At 51.5% G+C, this 23,476-nt stretch overlaps 1 protein-coding gene across 3 annotated transcripts in view; it reads left to right on the forward strand.

The window, feature by feature from the left end:
• The window catches only part of Capn9 (calpain 9), a 40,646-nt gene extending 18,957 nt beyond the window's left edge, over positions 1-21,689 (forward strand). For 2 of the 3 annotated variants that reach the window (XM_051168800.1, XM_051168802.1), the window contains 15 exons: positions 37-120; positions 3,334-3,419; positions 6,099-6,176; positions 6,322-6,482; positions 7,552-7,709; positions 7,854-8,062; positions 9,246-9,282; positions 11,150-11,230; positions 14,242-14,299; positions 16,210-16,274; positions 16,697-16,765; positions 17,400-17,478; positions 18,923-19,039; positions 20,609-20,667; positions 21,663-21,689. In XM_051168800.1, the coding sequence (XP_051024757.1) occupies positions 37-120; positions 3,334-3,419; positions 6,099-6,176; positions 6,322-6,482; positions 7,552-7,709; positions 7,854-8,062; positions 9,246-9,282; positions 11,150-11,230; positions 14,242-14,299; positions 16,210-16,274; positions 16,697-16,765; positions 17,400-17,478; positions 18,923-19,039; positions 20,609-20,667; positions 21,663-21,689 (1,368 nt within the window). The remainder of the gene's footprint in view (positions 1-36; positions 121-3,333; positions 3,420-6,098; positions 6,177-6,321; positions 6,483-7,551; positions 7,710-7,853; positions 8,063-9,245; positions 9,283-11,149; positions 11,231-14,241; positions 14,300-16,209; positions 16,275-16,696; positions 16,766-17,399; positions 17,479-18,922; positions 19,040-20,608; positions 20,668-21,662) is intronic. The other variant, XM_051168801.1, reaches the window with a different exon arrangement.
• The last annotated feature ends 1,787 nt before the right edge of the window (positions 21,690-23,476 follow it).

Raw genomic sequence — 23,476 nt, forward strand, 5'->3', positions numbered from 1 at the left:
GAAGACGGGACTCACCCTGCTCTTCCTCACTTCTAGATCCTCAGTGCCTCGGAATCTGAAGCCCGCACACCCTTTGGTCTCATTAAGGGCCATGCCTACACAGTGACTGGGCTGGACCAGGTAAGGGCAGGGCCTACTGCAGGGGATGGAGGTGGAGGGGCGGGCCAGGACAACCCTGGTCTTTAGGACATCCCACCTAACACAGGTGGGCTGGGAGGAGAAACAGCCCGCAGAAACCAGGAGGAAGGCGGGTGACCACGCATGCACCAATCCGTTTGGAGATAGCAATTGGTCTTCCTTGGATTATTTGTTTATAAATGAATTCTTTTCCAGTTCCAAAGCAGTCATATACAGCTAGGGTTTTTCAGAGGGACACAGCCATTACAAGATCGAGTTGATAAATTATATATATGCATACATATACATGCTTACGCATTATGTACAGATATGCATATTTGTTATATATGCATACAGATATGCATATTCATTATATATGCCCATGAGTATACAAATTATGGTATATAAAATATATTTGTTTGTTATGTATATATGCACACTCATTTTATATAAATACATGATTGTGTATAAGGACATATATGTACATATTGTGTAGCTATGCACACATGTGCAATTACTATATGAATGTATTGGGATTGGCCTGTGTAACTATGAAAACCACTGTGATATTGTGTCTCCTGTAGCTCACAGACTGTAGGAACACCCGTGGCCTCACAGCAGGCTAAGGGTGAGGGAGGCCAGGAAAAGCAGCAGTAGATCCCTGGTTCCTAGGCAGGAGAGCCTGCCTTAGCCCAGCAAGGAGCACAGCCAGCAGCTTCCTTCCTCCACCTTTTGTTTACTCTGCCCCGCTCTTCAGACACAGGCTCTTTGCTTTGCTACGTCTTCCAATTAAAATGTAGTCTGTCACATAAAAGTCGCGGGCACAGTTAGGCTCTGCTTGAACCAAATATCTGGGTGCCCCATGACCCAGTCTAGCTGACACATAAAATGTGGCATGACCACCTTGACTCCCATCCTTGGTAGCGGTAGTCCAGTGTGGAACTGACCCTCAGACATCCAAGCCTCACACAGAACACCTCAACTCTAGGAAGTCTTGAAGGAGAGGCTCTCGGGCATGTGAAGAAGAGAGAAGAGAACAGGATGGGAGAGAAGAAGTCAGAATTACCAACCCCAGATCAAGTCCAGCAAAGAAAGCCCCAGGGCCTGGTTTGCCCCGATAGCCCTCTGGATGGGTGTCCAGCCTCATCTGTAGAAGACATGGCACCTGCGACCCCTCCTCTCTGAAGGGCCTTGGGTAGAGCATCCAAAATGTTCTAAGAGCAAAATGTGGAAGAGGGAACTTCAGCACCCCAACACACTGCAGCCCAGGTCTGAGATGAGGTAGACACTGGGCACCCCCAACACACTGCAGCCCAGGTCTAGATGAGGTAGACATTGGGCACCCCAACACACTGCAGCCCAGGTCTAGATGAGGTAGACACTGGGCACCCCAACACACTGCAGCCCAGGTCTAGATGAGGTCGACACTGGGCACCCCAACACACTGCAGCCCAGGTCTAGATGAGGTCGACACTGGGCACTCCAACACACTGCAGCCCAGGTCTTAGATGAGGTGGACACTGGGCACCCCAACACACTGCAGCCCGGGTCTAGATGAGGTAGACACTGGGCACCCCAACACACTGCAGCCCAGGTCTGAGATGAGGTAGACACTGGGCACTCCAACACACTGCAGCCCAGGTCTGAGATGAGGTAGACACTGGGCACCCCAACACACTGCAGCCCAGGTCTTAGATGAGGTGGACACTGGGCACCCCAACACACTGCAGCCCAGGTCTGAGATGAGGTAGACACTGGGCACTCCAACACACTGCAGCCCAGGTCTGAGATGAGGTAGACACTGGGCACCCCAACACACTGCAGCCCAGGTCTGAGATGAGGTAGACATTGGGCACCCCAACACACTGCAGCCCATGTCTAGATGAGGTAGACACTGGGCACCCCAACACACTGCAGCCCAGGTCTGAGATGAGGTAGACATTGGGCACCCCAACACACTGCAGCCCAGGTCTACATGAGGTGGATACTAGGCACCCAAACACACTGCAGCCCAGGTCTGAAATGAGGTAGACACTGGGCACCCCAACACACTGCAGCCTAGGTCTTAGATGAGGTAGACACTGGGCACCCCAACACACTGCAGCCCAGGTCTACATGAGGTGGATACTGGGCACCCCAACACACTGCAGCCCAGGTCTGAGATGAGGTAGACACTGGGTACCCCAACACACTGCAGCCCAGGTCTAGATGAAATGTACACTGGGCACCCCAACACACTGCAGCCCAGGTCTACAGGAGGTGGACACTGGGCTTTTGTAGGCTGTTGGTCACTGGCACTGGTTCCCTGTCTGGTCCCATCACACATGCTGAGACACCTGCTCACTTGGGTAGGTAGGTGGATTTTAGCCCAGGTCTTCCAGCTATTCCCAGCCCAGTGACTTCTCACCCTGGTCCACTTGCTTCTGCATCCTGTCCATGGAGAAGGTGCTTGCTCATTTCCAAATGAGAGATTTCTTACAAGAATTGGCTTGTCTGATTACAGAGCTGTGAGCTCCTGAACTCTTGAGACTTGATATGTTTTGTTTGAGATAGGATCTCACGTACCCTAGGCTGGCCTTGTGATCTAGTCAAGGCTGGCCTTGTGATCTAGTCAAGGCTGGCCTTGTGATCTAGTCAAGTCTGGTCTTGAACTTCTGATCCTCCTGCTTCTAGCACCCGAGCGATAATCTCACCCAATGTGAGACTACAGGTGTGGGCACACCCCTGATTTATGTGGTGCCGGGATGAAGGCCCGGGCTCCGTGCACTCTAGGTTAACAGCCTACTGGCTGAGCCACCTCTCCAGCCTATTTGAATTTTCACTATGCCACAATACAACATGTGAAAATGAGCCGAGAGCTACGATTTCTGTCTAGTCTGTAGCTCCTAACCTCTAAAACCTTTCCCAGAGTCTCCCTTCCTACCCAGACCTCGGCAATGGCTGACTTGCCTCCCTCCCATCGGCTCAGGCTTATCCACACCAAGAGCAAGAACCTTGTCTTGACCAAAGCTGGAGACGGTTTATACAGTGTATAGTGAAACCCTGTCTCAGAAAAGCAAGGAGCGGGCGGGCACGAGGGAAGAGCGTCTGAAGCACACCTCAAGGGCAGGTTTCTCGAGAGCTTGGATAACAACAATAGAGATGGACCTGGGTCATGGATGGCTGAAGGCCGCTTTAGGTCCATCACTCCATGTTTATTGACTATTTTTCTTTGAGGTAAACTTCCAAGGCCAGAGAATCCGGCTCCTCAGAGTCCGTAACCCTTGGGGTCAGGTGGAGTGGAATGGACCGTGGAGTGACAGGTTAGTGGCTCCATTTCTGCCCTGCAGCCAGCTCCCGGGGCTGTAGCCAGGTACACATAGCCCGGCCTGTGCAGACCTGCGAGGGACTGCCTTCTTCCCTTCAGGCCTTACTTAGGACACCTATGTCAAGCTTGATCCTGGCTAAACAGCTCTCAGGATGACACTCTCACTGTCGCGTGATTATATTTGCTGATGAAATTGTTACTGCCATCAGAGTAACAGGAAAGATTTTTGACTCCAGTTATGAGCAACTCTGTGTGTGTGTGTGTGTGTGTGTGTGTGTGTGTGTGTGTGAGCATGTGTGTGAGGGTATGTATGTGAGGGTGTGTGTATGTGAGGGTGTGTGTATGAGGGTGTGTGTGTGTAAAGGTGTGTATGTCTAAGGATTGTGAGGGTATGTGTATGTGGGGGATATATTGTGTGTGCAAGGGTGTGTATAAGGGTGTAAGGGGGTGTAAGGGTGTGTGTATAAGGGTGTGTATGAATATTTTGAGGGCGGAATCCCTGAAACACTGCCAAACAGATCACTCCAAGGCTCTCTCTGCTGGACATTGGTCCCTGGCTAAAGCCCACGGCCGACAGAGAAACAGAAGTAGCAACAGGAAGCTCTGTACAGCTTCCTGAACAGGCCTGCTCCAAGGCCCTGCTAATTTGGGAAGGCCAGCTTTCCAGGCTGTGCCCACCTGTGTCTTGGACAGTGATCCAGGTGGCTGGGAACTGAGATGCTCCAGCCACCCTGCTCAGGTCTCAGGGAACCTACTGCTGGGAATGGGAGGGGCCAAGACAGTGGAACCTGAGTCAGTAAGACTGACTTTGAAACCAGAATTGGTGACATTGCTTAGCTGTTTTGGCTCATCACTAGGCAGGACCCATTAGAAGGAAATGGTTCAGTGAGCCAGTTGAGGCCCTCAGTTCTGTCTTCTGTCCTGCCCAGGCTCACCCTGGACACCATGAGCCCTGCCCATGAACACACAATGGACCTGCCACACAGTCTCAGCCCCATAGCCAAAGTAAAGAGATTTAAATAACCGCGACTCCCTTTACCTGATGTGTCACCCGCAGTTTCAGTTCAGTATGGTCAACTGAGGTCTGAACACATAGTATCATATGGAATGTTCTAAACTAAGCACTGTCACACCAGCCTTAGGGTGTGATGAAGCCTACACTGCATACACCACTGCATTATGGACTATTGCAGTGTGTGTTCAAGTAAAGTTGTTCTACTTAACAGCAAGCCCAAGTGCCAGGATAGTGACACCGGCTACTCAAGCGGGTCAGAGAAGCCAGAAAATGCACCCCTCAAGTGAAAATATAAAAGCATTGAACTTAACTAGGAAAGAAGAAGTGCATTGTGTGTTGGGATTTCTAAGATCTGCAGGATAATTAGAGCAATAGGTGGGTGATAGATAGATAGATAGATGATTGATAGAAGATTGATATCGATAGATGATAGATAGATAGATAGATAGATAGATAGATAATAGAGGGATGATAGATGAAGAAGGGATGGATATATGTAGGTGGCTTGATGGATGGGTGATAGATGAATGGGGTGATGGATGAATTGATGCCTGGATAATGGATGGATGATGGATGGATGCACAGATGATGGATAAATAGAAGAATGGATGATACATTAACGGATGGAGGCATACATGATAGATGGATGCATCCGTGATGGATGAGCGGGTGGGTGGGGACACAGCTAGATAACGGATGGATTGATAGATGAAAATGTGATGGGCTGATGGACAGGTGGGTAGGTCACAGGCGGGCAAATCAATGGGTGGACGGACAGATGTGTGCAGAGCAGGTACGTACATGGTGGATGGGTGAGCAGATGGGTGGGTGGCTGCTTGAGTGCATGGATGGATACATGATAAGCATATGTTATAGATAATACATATTGATAGATAGTAGATAACACATTCACACGGCTTTTGTCACACTGTGTTGCTCTGATTGTCCCATGTTAATAGGGATTGCTGCTAAACTCATCCCGTGTGTTTAATAAACCAAACCTCACATTTGTGTATGTTTAGGAGGCATGAGTGGGGCTCTGTGCTCGTGGGTTTGACATGTACTGGGGCTCCTAGAACCTTCCCAGGGCTAGAGACACTGCTGGGCTAGACGTCAGTGGGGAAAGCCAAGGCACGCACCGCATTGCTAAGACTAGAATGCCCAGTGTGAGCCTGCAAGTGTGTCAGCATTTCTCCTTGATTTCTGAGAGTGACTTCTGAGCCTGCCTGAGCCTTCAGCTTGGGACCTGAGGTTGGACTCACCTTCAGCAGACACTTCCTGAGCCTCTGGTCACACAAACGGGACACTTGGTATTTCAAATGGCAGCCACAGGTATTAGAAGCACTACCCAGATATCAGTGCCTGCTCCAGGCCACAGGCAGGATATGAGTTAGGGACATTTTGTGAGCTGTGACCTCCTCCAGCTGAGCTACTGTGTCCAGTTCCTTGTGACCTATGGAGGGGGAATGCCTACCACAGCACTCAGAAGTGTACTTCCCAGCCACTGTCCTACTGAAGCCAGCAGTGAGCTGGCCTCATGTTCCCCGGGCCCAGCAAACCTCACTTAAACAGAGTGTGAGCCCCACATCATGGGTATCTGGTTTGGTGTGGCTCTAGGGAGTGGAGCGCCCAGGCTGAACTGTGCCTCTGTTCTTGCAGCTCTCCCGAGTGGCACTCTGTGAACCCGGAGGAGCAGAGACGCCTGGGACACGCCACCCTTGACGACGGGGAGTTCTGGTGGTGCCATCCTTCCCTCCTGCCTTTCTTTCTCCTTCCTCCTGGGAGGGACCCCTGGGTTAGGAGGGGCTTAAGGGGTTGACTGTCCAGGCAGCTGGAACCATCCCCAGGAAGCTTCATGCACCTGTCCTCCCCTCTGTCTCAGGATGGCTTTTGAGGACTTTAAGACCCATTTTGACAAAGTGGAGATCTGCAACCTCACACCTGATGCCCTGGAGGACAGCGCCCTCCACAAGTGGGAAGTGACCGTCCACCAAGGAAGATGGGTTCGAGGCTCCACGGCTGGTGGCTGCCGCAACTTCCTGGGTAGGCGGACTCTCTGCCCTCCTCTTTCCTATTCCCATATATGCAATCTGTGTGGGGACACGGAAGGGGCGGTCTGTGTGGAGCTGGGCAGCAAAGTCGGGGAAGGAACAGGGAGAGGACAGCTGAGCCTTAAGCAGAAAGCTGGGACCCTCAGGGAGATTTCCAGTGTGAGGTACAGGTGACAGCATCACCAGTCACAGCAGGCTAGTGGTCCTGTCCAACAGTACCTCAGAGAAGCAGGGCAGGCCCCGGAGCCTTTAAGGGCTGCCTGGGTGATGGTGGACAAGCTGGACGAAGTGCAAGGCAGGGGCTTGGAGGATTGCTGAGGGCAAAGAAAATAGGGCAAGAGGGCTGAGGGGGAAACAGGGAGGGAAGGGACCACCTTCTCAGGGTTAGACGCAATCCATGGAAGTGTAGGGAGAGCACTGTCCTTTTTAGTTTGGGTCTTGTTTTGTTGCCCGACCCCCGCCCCAACCCCAAGATGGTGCTATGTATGATCACCCATTTTGTTTTGATTTTATAATCTTTGTTCTGTGTGTTCATATGAGTGTAGAGAAAAAGAAAAGCTTGGCTGTCACTCCTCAAATTTTACCCACCTTGTTTTTGAGACAGGGTCTCTCACTAGCCAGGAGCCTACCAGGGAGCACCAGGGGTCTGCCTAGCTCCATACACATTGTGTTTTCATGTATCACATTTAGTGTGTGTGTGTGTGTGTGTGTGTGTGTGTGTGTGTGTGCTTGCACATGTACACTTGTGTGCACACATGCATGCTTATCCCAAGGTGCACCAGTGGAGGTTACAGGACACCTTCTGGGAGCTGGCTTTTTCCCTCTACCTTGTGGGTCCCAGATCATTAGCCTTGACAGAAGATGCCTTTATCCACTGGGCCATCTTCCTGAGCTTTTTTGTTTTATTTGTCTATTTTGTTTGTTTTGGTTGGGGGCAGGGGAATGGGGGCAGGTTCTGGGGAATCCAACTCCAGTGCTGACACAGCAAGCCCCTTGTCATCTGAACTATGATTTTGTGTTTTTAAGGAAGGGATAGTAACACACCCTCTTTCAAATGGCAGACACCTTCTGGACCAACCCGCAGATAAAGCTGTCCCTGACCGAGAGGGACGAGGGCCAGGAGAGCTGTACCTTCTTAGCAGCCCTGATGCAGAAGGACCGCAGGAAGCTCAAGAGGTTTGGCGCCAACATGCTGACCATTGGTTATGCCATTTACCAGGTAGGGGGCCAGCTGCCCTCAGTGTCCCTGCAAGGGTTTAGTTCCCAGCTGCTTCTGGACTCCGTACTGTGATCAACGGTCAGTCCTCCAGGCGAGCATGAAGGCCAGTCACGTCTTCCTGATGACCCCTGCTTGTCCTTGCAGTGCCCAGACAAGGATGGACACCTGAGTAGGGACTTTTTCAAGTACCATGCCTCCCTGGCCCGAAGCAAGACATTCATCAACTTGCGAGAAGTCTCGGGCCGCTTCCAGCTGCCCCCGGGGGACTACATCCTTGTCCCCAGCACCTTTGAGCCACACCAAGAGGCCGACTTCTGCCTGAGAATCTTCTCGGAGAAGAGAGCCATTACTCGGTGAGGGCGGGGGCTCGCAGGCCCTCCTTTCTCAGTGTGCACTGCACACCCAAAGGCCACCCACCGGGAAGACGGCTAGCAGACCTAGGACTCCCTCCTCCCCACCCATCTGCCACCTGGGTTTAGCTATCTTACGCTCTGTGCTCAGGCTGTGCTCAGGAGTCTTAAAAGAAATCTTTTTCAGTTAGCTCATCCTGCTGCGAACATTTTCCGCTGCTGTCATTCAACATGAGTGACTGTGTATGTGGCACAGAGGAAATGGTTCAACATACAAGAACTCACTTCTCAGTCTAGGGAAGACCACGGAGAGCAGCGGTTCTCAACCTGTGGGCCATGCCCCTTTTGGGGCTTGAACACCCATTTCACAGGGGCTGTCTATGACGGTCAGAAAATACAAATATTTATGTTACACTTCATCACAGTATCAAACTTACAGTTATAAAGTAGCAACAAAAATAATTTTTTGATGGGGGTCACCACACATGACGTACTGTATTAGGGAGATTAAGAACCACTGATCTAGCCAGGCATGGTGGCACATGCTTTTAGTCCCAGCACTCAGGAGGCAGAGGCAGGCAGATCACTGTGAGTTTGAGGCCAGCCTGGTCTACAAAGTGACTCCAGGACAGCCAAGGCTATACAGAGAAACCCTGTCTCAGGAAAAAAAAAAAAAAAAGGAACCACTGATCTACAGAATTCCAGATACAACCCAAGAAGAGACTAACATGTACAGATCTGTTGAGAAAGATGGCTGCAGGCCCCATTCTAGTTACCTTCTGTGTGTGATAAGGCAGAATGGGACTGAAAGTTGAGCCCTGATGGTCCCACTATGAAGCAGAGCCCAAGCCGTGTCTGTTGGTGCGGCCCTAACCATCAGCCTTTTCTGGAGAGATAATGTCATGTGTGTCCAAGGAATGATAAGTGGGTGATGGTGTCTTGATTACTTTTCCTGTTGCTGTGATGAAAATGCCCTGGACTAGGGTTGCTCAGCATTACAAACTGCCCTTTGGTTAGGGCCATGCCAGTCTCCCTCTCTCTGGCACCCTGGGCAAGGTTCAAAGGCTGGGGTTGGGGTGAATAAATGGAACTGAACAAGTGGGTTCTGATAGGCCAGAGCCTTTCTGTAGCTCTGGTCCTGCGAGAGGCAGGTCCATAACTGAGACTGTGCTTTCTGCCACTGCAGGGACCTAGACGAGGACACAGACATTGACCTTCCTGAGGTGGGTCCTCTGGTGTGGCTAGGGAGGGTGGGGGTTCAGCTGAAGGTTCTAGAACCCTTCTTCAAACCACAATGCCTCTTAAAATTCAAATTCAGGAGATGGCTGCTTGTAGCCAGGCAGGTGTCATGACAGGCACGCTGGCTGATTGTACCCTGGAGGCCAGGGTTTTTTCTCACCCCACGCAGCCCATGGGACTGTGCAGGGGCCAGGTGGGTGCTTGGGATAAAGTTCTGATGGGTGCCATCTTTCTTTGGGCCTCCCTCTCTACCACCCCCACCCCCCCCCCCCAAGAGGCCCCTGCTAATTGCAAAGGCAGTGGAATATCTCCAAATGTACTTTAAGATAACTGAGGTGGAACACACTTGACAACCCAGCACTGTGGAGGTAAGGGCAGGAGGATCAGACATTCAAGGCCAGCCCTGGCTTCTGGGTCAGCTTAAGACCTGCCTGGGATTTATAAGACCCTGTCTCAAAACCACACACACACACACACACACACACACACACACACTCAGACACACACAAACATATACACACACACTCACACATACACATATACACAGACACACACACACATACACATATACACAGACACACAGAATGATAAAGGAAAAAAGAGAGGGAGAAAGAAGAGGAGGAAGAGGAGAGGGAGAGAAGGAGGGAAGAAAAACCGAGGCAGGTTGATTTGAGGAGCACAGGGCTCACTGTGGAGGGCTGTGATATGTTGAAGGCATGCCTAAGATCTACTACACATGTGCACATGTCTATGTGTCATATATGTGTCATGAAGGTAGACGTGGAAACCGGAAAGAGGACGAGGTCTAGCAGGGAGAGCAGGAGAGGCTAACGGAGGGACAAATACGGTCAAAGCATATAATATGCGTCACTGTGGGGCTGGAGAGATGGCTCAGTGGTTAAGAGCACTGCCTGCTCTTCCAAAGGTCCTGAGTTCAATTCCCAGCAACCACATGGTGGCTCACAACCATCTATAATGAGATCTGGTGCCCTCTTTTGGCCTGTAGGTATACAAGCAGACAACACTGTATACATAATAATAAATAAATCTTAGAAAAAAAAAAAAAAAAGGAAGATAGAAAGAAAATGTCATTGTGAAATCCAAAGCTCAATGAGGGATACTGACTGTCCGAGGGGTCGAGGAGACACACTAGGTGCTTCTGGAAAAGCAGGAACTTCCTTGGGCAGGAGAGAGCCTGCTGCTCTGTGCTTCCCCCCAGGGCTGTAGTTTATAGATGGGCCAAACTCTATGGAAAAGCTCAACACCCAGAGTGCTGTGCCTTTCGCCTGCTCTGGGTGCTGGAGGCAAACTCCTGGACACTGACTCTCTGGCTAGAGAGAGGATGGATTGGGGATGCGGCTGGAGGGTGGGCAGCCCTGTGCCAAGCTGCCAGTCAGGACGGCACTCTTAGCCTTCCCGTCCGTGTTAAGTGGTAGAGCTCGCACACTGAAGTGTAGTCACTCATTCTGAACCTCATGTCCCCAAAATGAAACCAAGTTTCTCACCTAGCTTTGAGAAATCAGGAGATGCCAATGAGCCTGAGACGTGCCAGCTCTGGCCACGTGACTGGGAAGGCCCCTGCTTTAACCACCAGGTGACCATCTCGGGAGCAGCTTGTTGCTGACCAGTCTGTGCTGTGCTGTGCTGTGCGGATCCCATTCTTTTGTTGCGTGGGGATTGAACCAGGGAAGAGCTCTACAGGCTCTACAGGCTCTTCAGGGACAGTGTGGTGTGACCAGTGTGGGGCTCGTCTTTCTGGCTGTTTATGTGGGAAAGAAAGCATGTGTCAGGTTTCTCTCTGTGAGCCCTGCCCTGCCCTGCCCACGACACAACCTCACTTGGGTCTTTCAGCTCCCAAAGCCGACTCCACAGGAGGAGGAGACGGAAGAGGAGCAGCAGTTCCGAGCCCTGTTCCGTCGAATTGCTGGCGAGGTAGGCTGCAGCCACCTTGGACCACAACCCCCCACCCCCTTAGCATTCTTTCTTTTAAACTCTACTTTATTTGGGGTGTTTAGGCCTCAACCTTCCTTCCCACCTCCCAACCCTACATAGGAGACAGAAGGTTAGTGGGGAGAGGGGGCCCCTTTACTTCTCTTGGCTGTTTAGGGTCAACTGGGTTCTTTTGGATTATACCGTCTCTGTCCGGCAGTCTCCTCCAAGCCGCTGTCCCCCAAAGTGTTCCTCCTCCAAAATGCAGTACTGTCATCTCTGGTCTCTTCAAACTGCTACACGCCACAGGCCACCACCACACATCACACACCTCTGTGCTCTTATTTACATCCTCAGAGCCCTAGGCCACGCCCCTCTCTGTGCTTTCCTGAGGAAGGCCCTTACCAGCTGGCAAAAGCCACGCCCCTCACAAGCCACTTAACAGGTGTGGACAGGCTAAAGCTAAAATCCCACACTTGGGATTAGAACAAAAAACGTATTTACAGAACTCAGCTGAGTTTACCAAGGAACCCAAGCTTCCGTTCCAACCGCCACCCTGGCTGAGGGGCCTGCTCTAGGTCCCCAGCAGAGGATTGTGATCATAAATTTGTCAGCACTACCTCCCCAAGCCCTGGTGGGATTGCTGCAAAGTAAAGCCAGCTCTGGTCCCTGAGGAGCCTGAGCTCCAGCTTGCTAACAGGGTCAAATCAATTTACCTCTGTTAGGGGTGATAGCTCAGGGGTAGGACTAAGGTTAGGGTTAGGATTAGAGCTCAAAGGGCTCAGAACTGACCCGAAGCCTCTCATTTAAAGGAGACAGTGAGTGCAAACTCTGTCCCAAATCACAGCCATTAAAATGCTACCCAGGGAGGCACAGGGAACAAAGCACTTTCAGCCATTAGCCTCAGGAGTGTCCTGATTGGCAGACCAGGGCCAGAGGGAGGAGACAGAGCGCCTGCCCACTTGCTGTGCTTGTCTTTCCCCACCATCCCCACCCCACCCAGCTTCCTTTTGGGGAGCCCTGGCAGTTCTAGGGAGTGAGGTGAAACCTCAGCTAGCTCCAGGCCTCGTGGCTAGGACTCAGACACTAGCGGCTGTATGACATTGCTTCCTCTTCCTACCTGAGCACCGGGACTGGAAACAGCAGCCCCGAGAGGCAGATGGATCGCTGTGAGTTCAAGGCCAGCCTGGTCTACAAAGCAAGTCCAGGATACCCTGTCTTGAAAAACAAAAACAAAAACAAAACACAGAAATGTTCCATGTTTTCATTTTAGCCCCAGGTGTGGGAATATGGGGCTGCCTCAGACTGCCCACAACAGCTGGCTGTGCTTTGCCTCATGTTCTGGCGAGGGTGTGGTTTTGCCAGCTGCAGATAGCTTCTGTGATTGTGTGACATTTGGAATTCTGGGGACATTTTAGAGGATATATATAAGAAGAAAAAAAAAAGCTAGACCAGGCGTGGTGGTGCTCGCCTTTAATTCCAGCACTTGGGAGGCAGAGGCAGGAGGATCTCTGTGAGTCCGAGGCCAGCCTGCAAACAAGCGGGCCATGTGCAGCCACCCCTCTCCACATCTGGGCAGAGGATGATAGGCGATGAGGGTGCAGAACACCTCAGAGTCAAATGACCTCTGATTCCAGAGGTGATGGGCTGCCCCCACATCATGACAGCTGTGACCCCTCAAGATGAGGCAGAGGCAGAGGTCACTGGGGGCGAGGCACAGCATTTGGAAGGGAAGCAGGAGAATTCACTCAACTGCCATTAGCAACAAGGAAAAAAAAAAGCCCCCGAGAGTGAAGTTCTGGCCCCTGGGTCCTGTCCCGCTCCCATGCAGCTGGGTGGCTCCACGCCTACTTCCCCTGGTCAGGGGGGCCCTGCACTGTAATTTCCTTTCTTACTGGAGCTACACACCCCAAAGGCCCACTCTCTAGGCCTGGAAGCTGCAGTGAGTGGTAGAGCCAATTGGCAGATGTTAAGCTAATGCCAACACCCAGGTGTACTGAGGAGCTAGCCAGGCCTCCATGTGCATGAAAATCCCACTTAGGTAGCCAGGTAGCTCATGCCCCTCATGCCAGCACCAGGAAGCTGAAACAGGGAGATTTGCAGTGAATTTCAGGATAGCCTGGGCTACAGGAGTGAGATGTCTCAAAAAAACTAAACGAGGTCTGGCAAGATGGCTCAGCGCGTAAGAGCGTAGGCACGTGTCATGAAAGCCTGATGGGATGAGATCGGTCCTCAGAGCTCAGGTAAAGGTGGAAGGAGAGAACCAATGCCACAAAGTTGTGCTCTGGCCTACACACACACACACACACACACACACACACACAGAGAGAGAGAGAGAGAGAGAGAGACAGACAGACAGACAGACAGACAGAGAGACAGAAAGAGACAGAGAAAGAGAGACAGAGACAGAGAGACAGAGAGACACATATCACACAAAACAATAAAAATAAAATTCTGTTTGAAATACCTGGGCATCCTAGGAGTGCAGGCTCCTTTCCTTGGCTCTGGTTTGGCCTGAGTGCATCTGTTACCAGCTTCTACTTTGCGGATGCTGGAATTGGTGGGTGCATTACACTGGTGACATCAAGATTCACCCCTAGAGGTTTTAAATTAGCCAGTGAACCGTGTCTTAGGTCTTCTGTCTTGAGTAGCAGGTGAGACCCCAATGCATGGAGTCTTTTCGGTTCTCTGGGTGCTTGTGTGGGGAGGCGTGAGGACCCGCTGGCCCGCCCCCTCCCCAATGCCTTCTGACTCTTTACCGTCTCTGGTGGCTTTTCAAAGCATTCTCACAGAATCTTGCCTCTTTGGGGGATGGGCAACACAGCTTATCCTTTCCTGAGTCTTCCCATGTCTCATGTGGGTGCTCGGCCCTTCCCTGAGAAGCCAATGGGTTGCAGCGTCCACGGAGGTGACCTCAGCTCCTAGCACAGCATTCTCGGGGTCGTTTTCTCCCAGGGCCAGGGCAAGCTTAGAATTGCCAAGCAGCGTAGAGAGCAACTGTCTCCCCTCCACAGGACATGGAGGTGACGGCTGAGGAGCTTGAGTATACTTTAAATGCTGTTCTGCAGAAGAGTAAGTGCCGTCCCCACTGGGGACAAGGGCTCCCTGGGGAAAGGGGGTGGCCACACTGTCAGGGCTCTCTCAAGCTCTGCTCCTCAGAGCACCAGACCGTGGCTGACCTGTATGCAGACTATAGAAGCTATTGTCATTTCTCATTCCCTAACTGCAAAAACGATGCAGGTTTCCCACAGAGTGTTTCACGTTTCACGGACTTTTCTACAGAGAAGCTAGCGGCGAAGATAAAGATGACTGAACCTCATCACGCCCAAGTAGCCACTGTCACTGTGTGTGCACTCGGTGCTTTCTGCAGATGTGAATGTGTGTACACACGTGTGCACTGTCTGTGCTGTGCATGTTTGTGTATATATGCCTGTGTTATGCATGTGTACATGCGTGTTGCCTGTGCTGTGTGTCCATTTGTGTGTATGTGTGTGTGTGTTTACTTGTGTATATGTGTCTGTGTTTGCAGGTGTGTATGAAGCCTGTTTTTTTACAACAGTAGTCGCTCCCTAGTTGATCCTCCCGAGACCTTCACGGCCTCTCATCTACTTTCTGTCTCAGACTTACTGTAATGGACTCTTTTTTTGTTTGTTTTTTGGTTTTGTTGTTGTTGTTTTGAGACAGGGTTTCTCTGCATAGCCTTGCCTATCCTGGACTCGCTTTGTAGAGCAGGCTGGCCTCAAACCCACAGCAATCCACCTGCCTCTGCCTCCCGAGTGCTGGGATTAAAGGCGTGCGCCACCATGCCCAGCTTGTAACAGACATTTTATATCAAAGAATCATACATTATGTGTTGGTTACTAGATTCTTACACTTAGCACAGTGTTTAGTGTGTGTGTATGTGGTATTCACATGTACACATGTGCGTCTGCATGTAGAGGCAGAGGACACCCTCAGCCATGCTCAAGGCCAGCCACCTTATTTTGGTCGTTGGGACAGAGTCTCTCACTGAGAAAGCTAGCCTGGCCAGCCAGAGCCCCAGGGTCCCACCTCCCCAGCGCTGAGACTGCAGTTCATGCTGGTGCTCCTGGCTTTGTTGTTTTATGTCGGTTCAGGAGGATTAAACGCAGATCTTCCTGCCTACAAGACAATCACCTCACTGACTGAACCGTAGCCCTGGCCCTTGATTTTATTTTTTGAGACAGGGTCTGGCTAATAGCCTAGACTGGCCTCAAATTTACATCCCTCCAGCCCCCAAATCTTGAATGCTAGGGTTACAAGCATGTGGTATACCCAGATACCAGTGTTTTTGAGGATCCACAAACTGTGTATAAATATCAAATTTCTTTAGCAATTGGGAGGGTGTTACTTTTTGTTTGTTTGTTTGTTTGTTTTGTTTGAAACCAAGACTCAGACCCTGGCTGGCCTGGAACTTGCTATGCCACAGAGCAGACTGGTCTCAAACTTGCTGAGTATCTTGCCTCTGCCTCTTTAGTGTGGGAATTACATGAACCACCACATTCAGCCCTTGAGCAATTTTTAAAAATTTATTTATTATTATTTATACACTGCTCTGCCTGCATGTACACCGGCAGGCCAGAAGAGGACACCAGATCTCATTATAGATGGTTGTGAGCCACCATGTGGTTGCTGGGAAGGGACCTCTGGAAGAGCAGCCAGTGCTCTTAACCTCTGAGCCATCTCTCCAGCCCCCTTGAGCAACTTTAAATCCTGCCCACTGACCTGTACGAGCTGGTCATTGAAGTAAATGCATGAGAACAGGCCCTGTCCCTAAGGCTTTCTGCACAGACTGCCATCTTTCTTCCAGAAGTCCAGCCCCTGCTTTCCACAGTGTCCTAAGCGGTGTCCACAGCATGGTCCCAGAAAGCCAGACCTACCTACACTCCTGGGATCCCAGGAGCAGAGAGGACAGGACTGTCTTCTCAGGGCCAGCAATCGCACGGCTTTCCATGTTTTTGTAGAAACAGCCGTCAAGTTCAAGAAGCTGAGCCTGCTGTCCTGCAGGAACATCATCTCTCTGATGGATGTATCCTTTCCAGCAGGTACACAGGTCCCTCTGAGCAGTGGCATCCCGTGGGGCTCACTCTCCTGGGACAGGCACCACAGCTCTAAAAAGCAGGAGACCTTGCCAACCCAACTAGGGTTGGGTCAGAAGCAAGGGGCCAGGACAATGCAGCGAGGAGAGGGTTCCTGAATGGATCTGAGGTCTTCCCTCTAGGGAAATAAAGACCTGCTTTGCTGTACTGTAAATATTCAGGTGCCCACCCCATTTTACCTGCCGCTTCCCTCACTAAGGGTACTTACCCCCCCCCCAGGGCCTCAAATCTGTTACTCTTGCCACAGAGCCCCCTGGCCTCCTGCTGCGATCCCAGAACTGGGTTCTCACAAGGATGCCGAGTTGAAGGGCTAACATTAGCTCACGTGGCTAACCTTAGCTCACGGGGCCAGACCAGTGGCAACGGGAAGCTGGGGTTTGAAGAGTTCCGGGTGTTTTGGGACAAGCTGAAGCACTGGATGGTAAGTGATCTTGTTCAGCTCCCCCAGCAGATGAGTGGGGCAAAGACCTAGACTATATACACACTAACAGTGGACCTGGGAGGGGAGCCGAGGAGTTACCGATGCTGGCAGAGGTACCACCCTGCTTCCACCCCAAAGGAAAGGTGACAAAAGAGGACCTACATCCAGAAGACAGCTACAGTGTGAGACCTTAACTCCTTAGCGCTGCATCAAAGAAAAAAGAGGCCTGTGGGCCTGAGGATGTAGCTAAGCTGGTGTGCGTTTGCCTAGCATGCATGAAACCCTGGCTCTGATGGTCAGCGTGAGACTGGGCATGGCGGTGTGCATGTGTAATCGCCATGCCCGCGGACCGAGGATTCTGACCCCTGTGGGGCAAAAGGATCAGAAGTTTCAGGTCACCTTCTGCTACATAGAGAGTTGGAGGCTAGCCTGGGCTACATAAGACCCTGTCAACGGAGGGAGGGAGGGAGGGAGGGAGGGAGGGAGGGAGGGAAAAAGGGAAGGAAGGAGGAAGGAAAGGGAGAAAAGACAGGAAAGGAAAAGAGAAGAGGAGGGCCTAGGCCAACCTTGCCCGTCTAGAAGGCAACCGTCATCCCTGCCTCCGACTTCTCCATGCTGTACTCCTTGGCCCCAGAACCTGTTTGTCCAGTTCGATGTGGACAAGTCTGGCACCATGTCTTCCTACGAGCTGCGGACGGCACTGAAATCTGCAGGTAAAGAGACGCGCCCGGTGTGTATTCTACCTGATATTTTCACGTTTGCGTGTAAGCGGGGGGGGGGGGGGGGGGGTGGGCGAGTCCAAGCGTGAAACTGGAGAGGAAGGAGAAGAGATGAGGATGGATGGGGAGGTCAACTGGACACATGACAGGAACGGCGAAAGGACGCCTGGGTGGGACAGGGGAGGAGCAGTGGGGGAGGGGAGAAAATATGGGGAGGAGAATCGGCGGCAAACACCAAACTGGGCTGTCTGCGGTGGCCAAGGTTGGCCCACCATGCTGCGTTCTAAACAGTGATTTTTTTTTTTTCCACTCTCCGTAGCAGAAGGCACAACACAGTGTGACACCTCGCGTCCTCTGCGAAGAACAAAATGTGTCATAAACATTTGCCCGAATCTCTTAGGGCCATGTGACCCCACATCCAGGGCAGATTGAGTTGATTGAGCAGGGAACTACAGGACCTAACCAAGTCTTTGCACTCCTAAGTTGATACCAGGGAGAGTTGCTCATGGTCCTTTGGTCCCATGGGTGCAGGTGCCGGGGTTTAGGAGTGGCTGAGGCCAGGCACGGGGTGCATGCTCCAGAGACAAGCCTGCCCAGCATCCACCTCTGGGGGAACTGGAAGAATACATGAGAAGACCCCCAGTGGGCTTCCAAGTGCTCCTGTGAACACGCGCACATGTGTACACCCCGAATCAAAGCAGGAAAGGATAAGCACACACATACACACCCGCCAGGACCATCCATTAGGAAGCCAAGCAATGAGAGTCAGACCCAGATGAAATTCCAGCTCACCCAGACTATCTGATGCATGAGGAAAGTGAAGGCCATGTCCTGTGGTGGCCAGGCCATCTCTAGGGCCGCGATGGCCTCCAATGTGCACAGCACCTCTGTCCAGCACAACCCGAGGAATGAGCCCCACACAGCACACCTCACTGAGGGCGGCAGCACCCTTAGGAGATATCACCAACACCTTGGCTCTTAAGGCTCTTAAGCAATACCAGCTGAGGACATGGCTCGGTCGTCCAGGTGGTGGGCACACTAGCCACAAAGACCTGGGTTCAATCCCAGAACCCACATAAAACAAGTCAGGTGTGGTGGTCTGTGATGTAACCCCAGCACTGGGGAGGTGGAGACAGGAGGATTCCTGGAGATTGCTAGCCAGCTAGCCTGGCCTACTCAGCAAATTCCAGATCAGTAAGAGGCCTTGTTCCAAAAAATAAAAAATAAAATAAAGGAGGGTGTGTGGCCCTGAGGAATTACAGCTGCCTGTGTCCTCTGGCCTCTGCCCACACTCTCACACATGGATAGCCACATGAACACAGGCACACCAGGGCTTGTACATTAAATAATTCCCTTCTATGCTTCTGAAAGCCCCAGAGATGTGGGCTCACCATGGGCCTCAGCCATGGCAGACCCTGAGTCTCCTGTCCCTCTGCAGGCTTTCAGCTGAGTGGCCATCTCCTGCAGCTGATTGTCCTCAGGTATGCAGATGAGAACCTCCAGCTGGATTTTGATGACTACCTCAACTGCCTGGTGCGCCTGGAGAATGCCAGCCGTGAGTATACAGGGGAGCTGTGAGTGTACAGGGGAGCTGTAAGTGTACAGGGGAGCCCTGAATGTACAGGGGAGCCCTGAGTGTACAGGGGAGCCGTGAGTGTACAGGGGAGCCCTGAGTGTACAGGAGAGCCGTGAGTGTACCGGGGAGCCGTGAGTGTACAGGGGAGCCGTGAGTGTACAGGGGAGCCGTGAGTGTACAGGGGGCCCTGAGTGTACAGGGGAGCCGTGAGTGTACAGGGGGGCCCTGAGTGTACAGGGGAGCCGTGAGTGTACAGGGGGGCCCTGAATGTACAGGGGAGCCGTGAGTGTACAGGGGGGCCCTGAGTGTACAGGGGGGCCCTGAATGTACAGGGGAGCCCTGAGTGTACAGGGGGGCCCTGAGTGTACAGGGGAGCCAAGAGTGTCCTTGGACCCCTGGGTGTATGGGGTGCCTAACTCAGGCTCTCCAGTCCCTATTGATTAGTATATAAGAAACAACCGGGGGGGGGGGAATATGGCAGATCTAGGACACAGGGGGCCACCATGGATGCCTGCGCAGACAGATGTGCCCTGTGGCCATCTGAGAGATGGAATATGAATGACTGAAAACTGTATCCTGTGGTTACTGTTTCTCACACACCGACAGGCTGTGGAGGGCTGCAAGGGGGCAGGTTTGGAGCCTCCTACCTAAGAGAGGTTCCACTTCAGATCAAGCCCCCTCACAGAACATAAAACAAGAGGTCTCTGTCCCTCACTTGCTGTCCACTGAAAGCCCTAGATACAGACTCACTCATTGTAGGCAGTAGATTGAAAGGGCTTGTGTGCAGTTCTCTATAGAACTTTTCTCCTATAAATAGCCCTGAGGGGTGGCCAGATGCATCCAGGGCAGCTCAGTCGTCCACTGCCCCTTCAGCTGAAAACAAGCATGTCCCAACATCTTGTGGTTTTATTTATTTATTTATCTATCTATGTATTTATTGGTTTTACAAGGCAGGGTCACTCTGTGTTAGCCTTGGCCGTCCTGGACTTGCTTTGTAGGCCAGGCTGGCCTCGAACTCACAGCGATCCACCTGTCTCTGCCTCCCGAGTGCTGGGATTAAAAGTGTGCGCCACCACCGCCCAGCCCTCATCTTGTGGTTTTATGATCGCCATGCATTTCACACACTTACAAAAATTCTTAGCTAGCTTTCATCACCATAGGATGCCCAGTCCATAGTGCAGTGTCCCATACAATGACAGAATGCTGACACCACTACTTGGTTGACTTGGTATCCAAGCAGGTCCTTGCTGCATGTGTGGTGTCTCTCTTCTCTCTCTCTCTCTCCTGCTCTGGGACAATCCCTCCTCCCCTTGCTAATCAAGGTCCATCTGTACCTCTTCTGGAGGTGGAAGCCTGGGGGCTGGAGAGGACACGCCCTTCTCAGGCAGGTCCCTTGGACCTGGAATTGGAGCCCTTTCAAATCCTCTCCACCATGTCAGGCAGGCAATCTGATCTCCAGTAGAGGGCGCAGCTACCCACAGACTCCCAGTGGTCCAGGAGCCCTTAAACTTGCCTGTTTTCACCATGATGCTTCCTTCCTCCCACCAGGTGTGTTCCAGTCTCTCCGTGTGACGAACAGGGACTCCATGCATCTCAACATAAATGAGGTATGGACCAGGATGACCCCAGCCAGGGCCCCACAGAGTGCAAACGCTCCAAAGTCCTTAGTGGGTGCCCAGGCGGGGTGGGCACTCACAGCAGGCAGTTACACAGTGGTAAAGGCTGCTGTTTCTGTTCACTTGGCAATCACTATAATTAGTGCTATATTCCTATGAGCTGTGGGTGTCTTCATGCCATAGTGTCCGCTCATGCGATGCCCAAGAAAGTGGGCGTGGAGGAAATAGAACCTGCCACATAAACATAAGCAAGGCTGGTGGGAAGGAGAGGAGAAATGAAATGTTTCCAGCTGCTTCTGCGGCAGCTCACTTGCTCCCAAAGAGCCTGAGTCACCAGCCTGCTTCCCTCCCCCTCAGCAATACTATGGCACAGGGTCCCCTTTCTCTGAAAAAGGGGTCACCAAAAAGCAAGCACAGCTCGCACTGCCCGGCCCATGATGTCTCTGTGAGGCTGTCCGCCTCAACAGGGAGAAACCACATCTTCGTCCCTCTGTCCTACCTGCCCTGTATACACTGCACATTCATTTAGCCCTTCTTAAGTGGTTTATCTGGCTGGGGAGATGTGCCTTCTGCACAGGATGACGACCCCTCCCCAAACCCGTGTAAAAAACCAAGTTTGGTGGTGTGCATGTGTATTCCCAGCACTGTACGCGGGGCCGAGGCAGCTGGGTCTCTGACACTTACTGGCCAGCCATTGTGGCCGCCTAGTGAGCCACAGGTTCAGTGAGAGACCCTGTCTCAGAATATAAGGTGGGGAGGAAAATGCCTGACGTCAACCTGTGGTCTGCACACACATGGCACATGCACACATACATAAAATAACCCACCAATTTGTTCAGATTTAAAACATGGTTTTATATTGAGTCATAAGCCCAAATTTGTAGGCAAGATGACCAGCAGAGTCCTTGTGACGTAAACAAGCAGAGGCCATTCATCTGCTAGGCCAGACTCGGAAGGGCAAGCCTCTTCTCTCTCTTCATTTCCAGTTCATCGGCTTGACCATGAACATCTGAGGTTGTGCCAAGGTGATGCTGTCTGCCCCTCTGATGCTCGGCTTCTGGACCATGAGCTACATAAGTTTTACAGGAGGGAGGGCCATCCTACCGACTGCTGTCCCCCTGCCTCCTACCGCCCTCCTCCCCTCTCCAGTGTGATCTAGAAGGATCTAAAGGGATTGCCTGCATCCTCTGATTCTGTAATAGTTCTTATAGGATCTTTCTTCACAAGAACCAAGGGAAACCACCTGTGCCTGGGCCCAGGCCTGAGGTTGCTGGATGGTCCCTCATCCGCTGCCCCTCCTCCGCCTGCTGCCCCTCCTCCACCAAATGACTGTTCAGTGTCCTGAGACCCCAATCCTGGCTTCAGTGTGCTCCAATCATGTTATTATGCCACACACGAAGTGTTTCTCTTTACTTTTTTCATTCAAGGGAAAGTTGGCAAAGATGTTAACCTTAGGTGGAAGAAGTGGAGCCTTTTGATTCTGAGAGTTTAAAATGCTATGGCTTAACATGGAAACTATTCTAATGTACTATTGGTGACTGGTGGGATCTTCTCTCTCTCTCCCTCTCTCTCTCTCCCCCTCTCTCTCTCTCTCTCTGTATGTGTGTGTGTGTCCTCAAGAGTCCTTTTTTGTTTGTTTGTTTGTTATTCAAGACAGGGTTTCTCTGTGTAGCCCTGGCTGTCCTAGACTTGCTTTGTAGACCAGGCTGGCCTCGAACTCACAGAGAATCACCTGCCTCTGCCTCCCGAGTGCTGGGATTAAAGCCGAGCACCTGGCTCAAGTGTCCATTTTTTCAGGCACTGTCCACCTCGTTTTTTAGACATATTTCAAATTATTGTATTTTGGATTGCATGCACACGTGTATATATCTGTGAAGAGGATTCCTATGGCTGAAGCCACAGGTTGGTGTGAGCTGTGTGACATGAGTGCAAGACACCGAACTTACACTCTCTGTAAGCAAGGACAGTTCGGCCTCTTAGCTGCCAAGCCACCTCTCCACATTAGGGATTTTTGTTTGTTCCTGTTTTCTTATGTGTGTGTTTGTTTGCTGTTTTTGGGGCAGGGTCTTTCACTGGCCTGAAACTTAACAGGTGGGCTAGGCCAGTGAGTCCCAGGGATCTGTCTGTCTCCACCTTGCCAGGGCTGGGCTTACAAGGAGGTCCACTGCATTAGCCTTTTTAAAACATGGCTTGTGAGGGGGGCACTTTACCCACTGAGCCATCTCCAGACTTTTAACTTTAAGAATGTTTCTTTTTTTAGTGATGTGTCTGTGTGTAAGAATGTGTGTGTAAGAATATGGGTGTGCAAGAATGTCTGTGAGAGTGTGTATGAGAATGTGTGTGTAAGAATGTGGGTGTGCAAGAATGTCTGTGAGAGTGTGTGAGAGTGTGTGTGAGAATGTGTGTGTAAGAATATGGGTGTGCAAGAATGTCTGTGAGAGTGTGAGAGAATGTGTGTGTAAGAGTGTGTGTGTAAGAATATGGGTGTGCAAGAATGTCTGTGAGAGTGTGTGAGAGAATGTGTGTGTAAGAATGTGTGTGTAAGAATATGGGTGTGCAAGAATGTCTGTGAGAGTGTGTGAGAGAATGTGTGTGTAAGAATATGGGTGTACAAGAATGTCTGTGAGAGTGCGTGTGAGAATGTGTGTGTAAGAATGTGTGTGTAAGAACGTGCACACAAAGGCAGGTGCCTGAGGAGTCCAGAAGAGACCACTGGACCTCCTGGGGCTGCAGTGAGTTCCAGGCAGTTGTGAACAGCCTGAGGTACATGCCGGGAGTTCTGGCAGGCCTCGAACTCACA

This window comes from Acomys russatus, chromosome 26 (genome assembly GCF_903995435.1).
Source record: "Acomys russatus chromosome 26, mAcoRus1.1, whole genome shotgun sequence".
In the NCBI taxonomy this organism is placed as follows: Eukaryota; Metazoa; Chordata; class Mammalia; order Rodentia; family Muridae; genus Acomys; species Acomys russatus.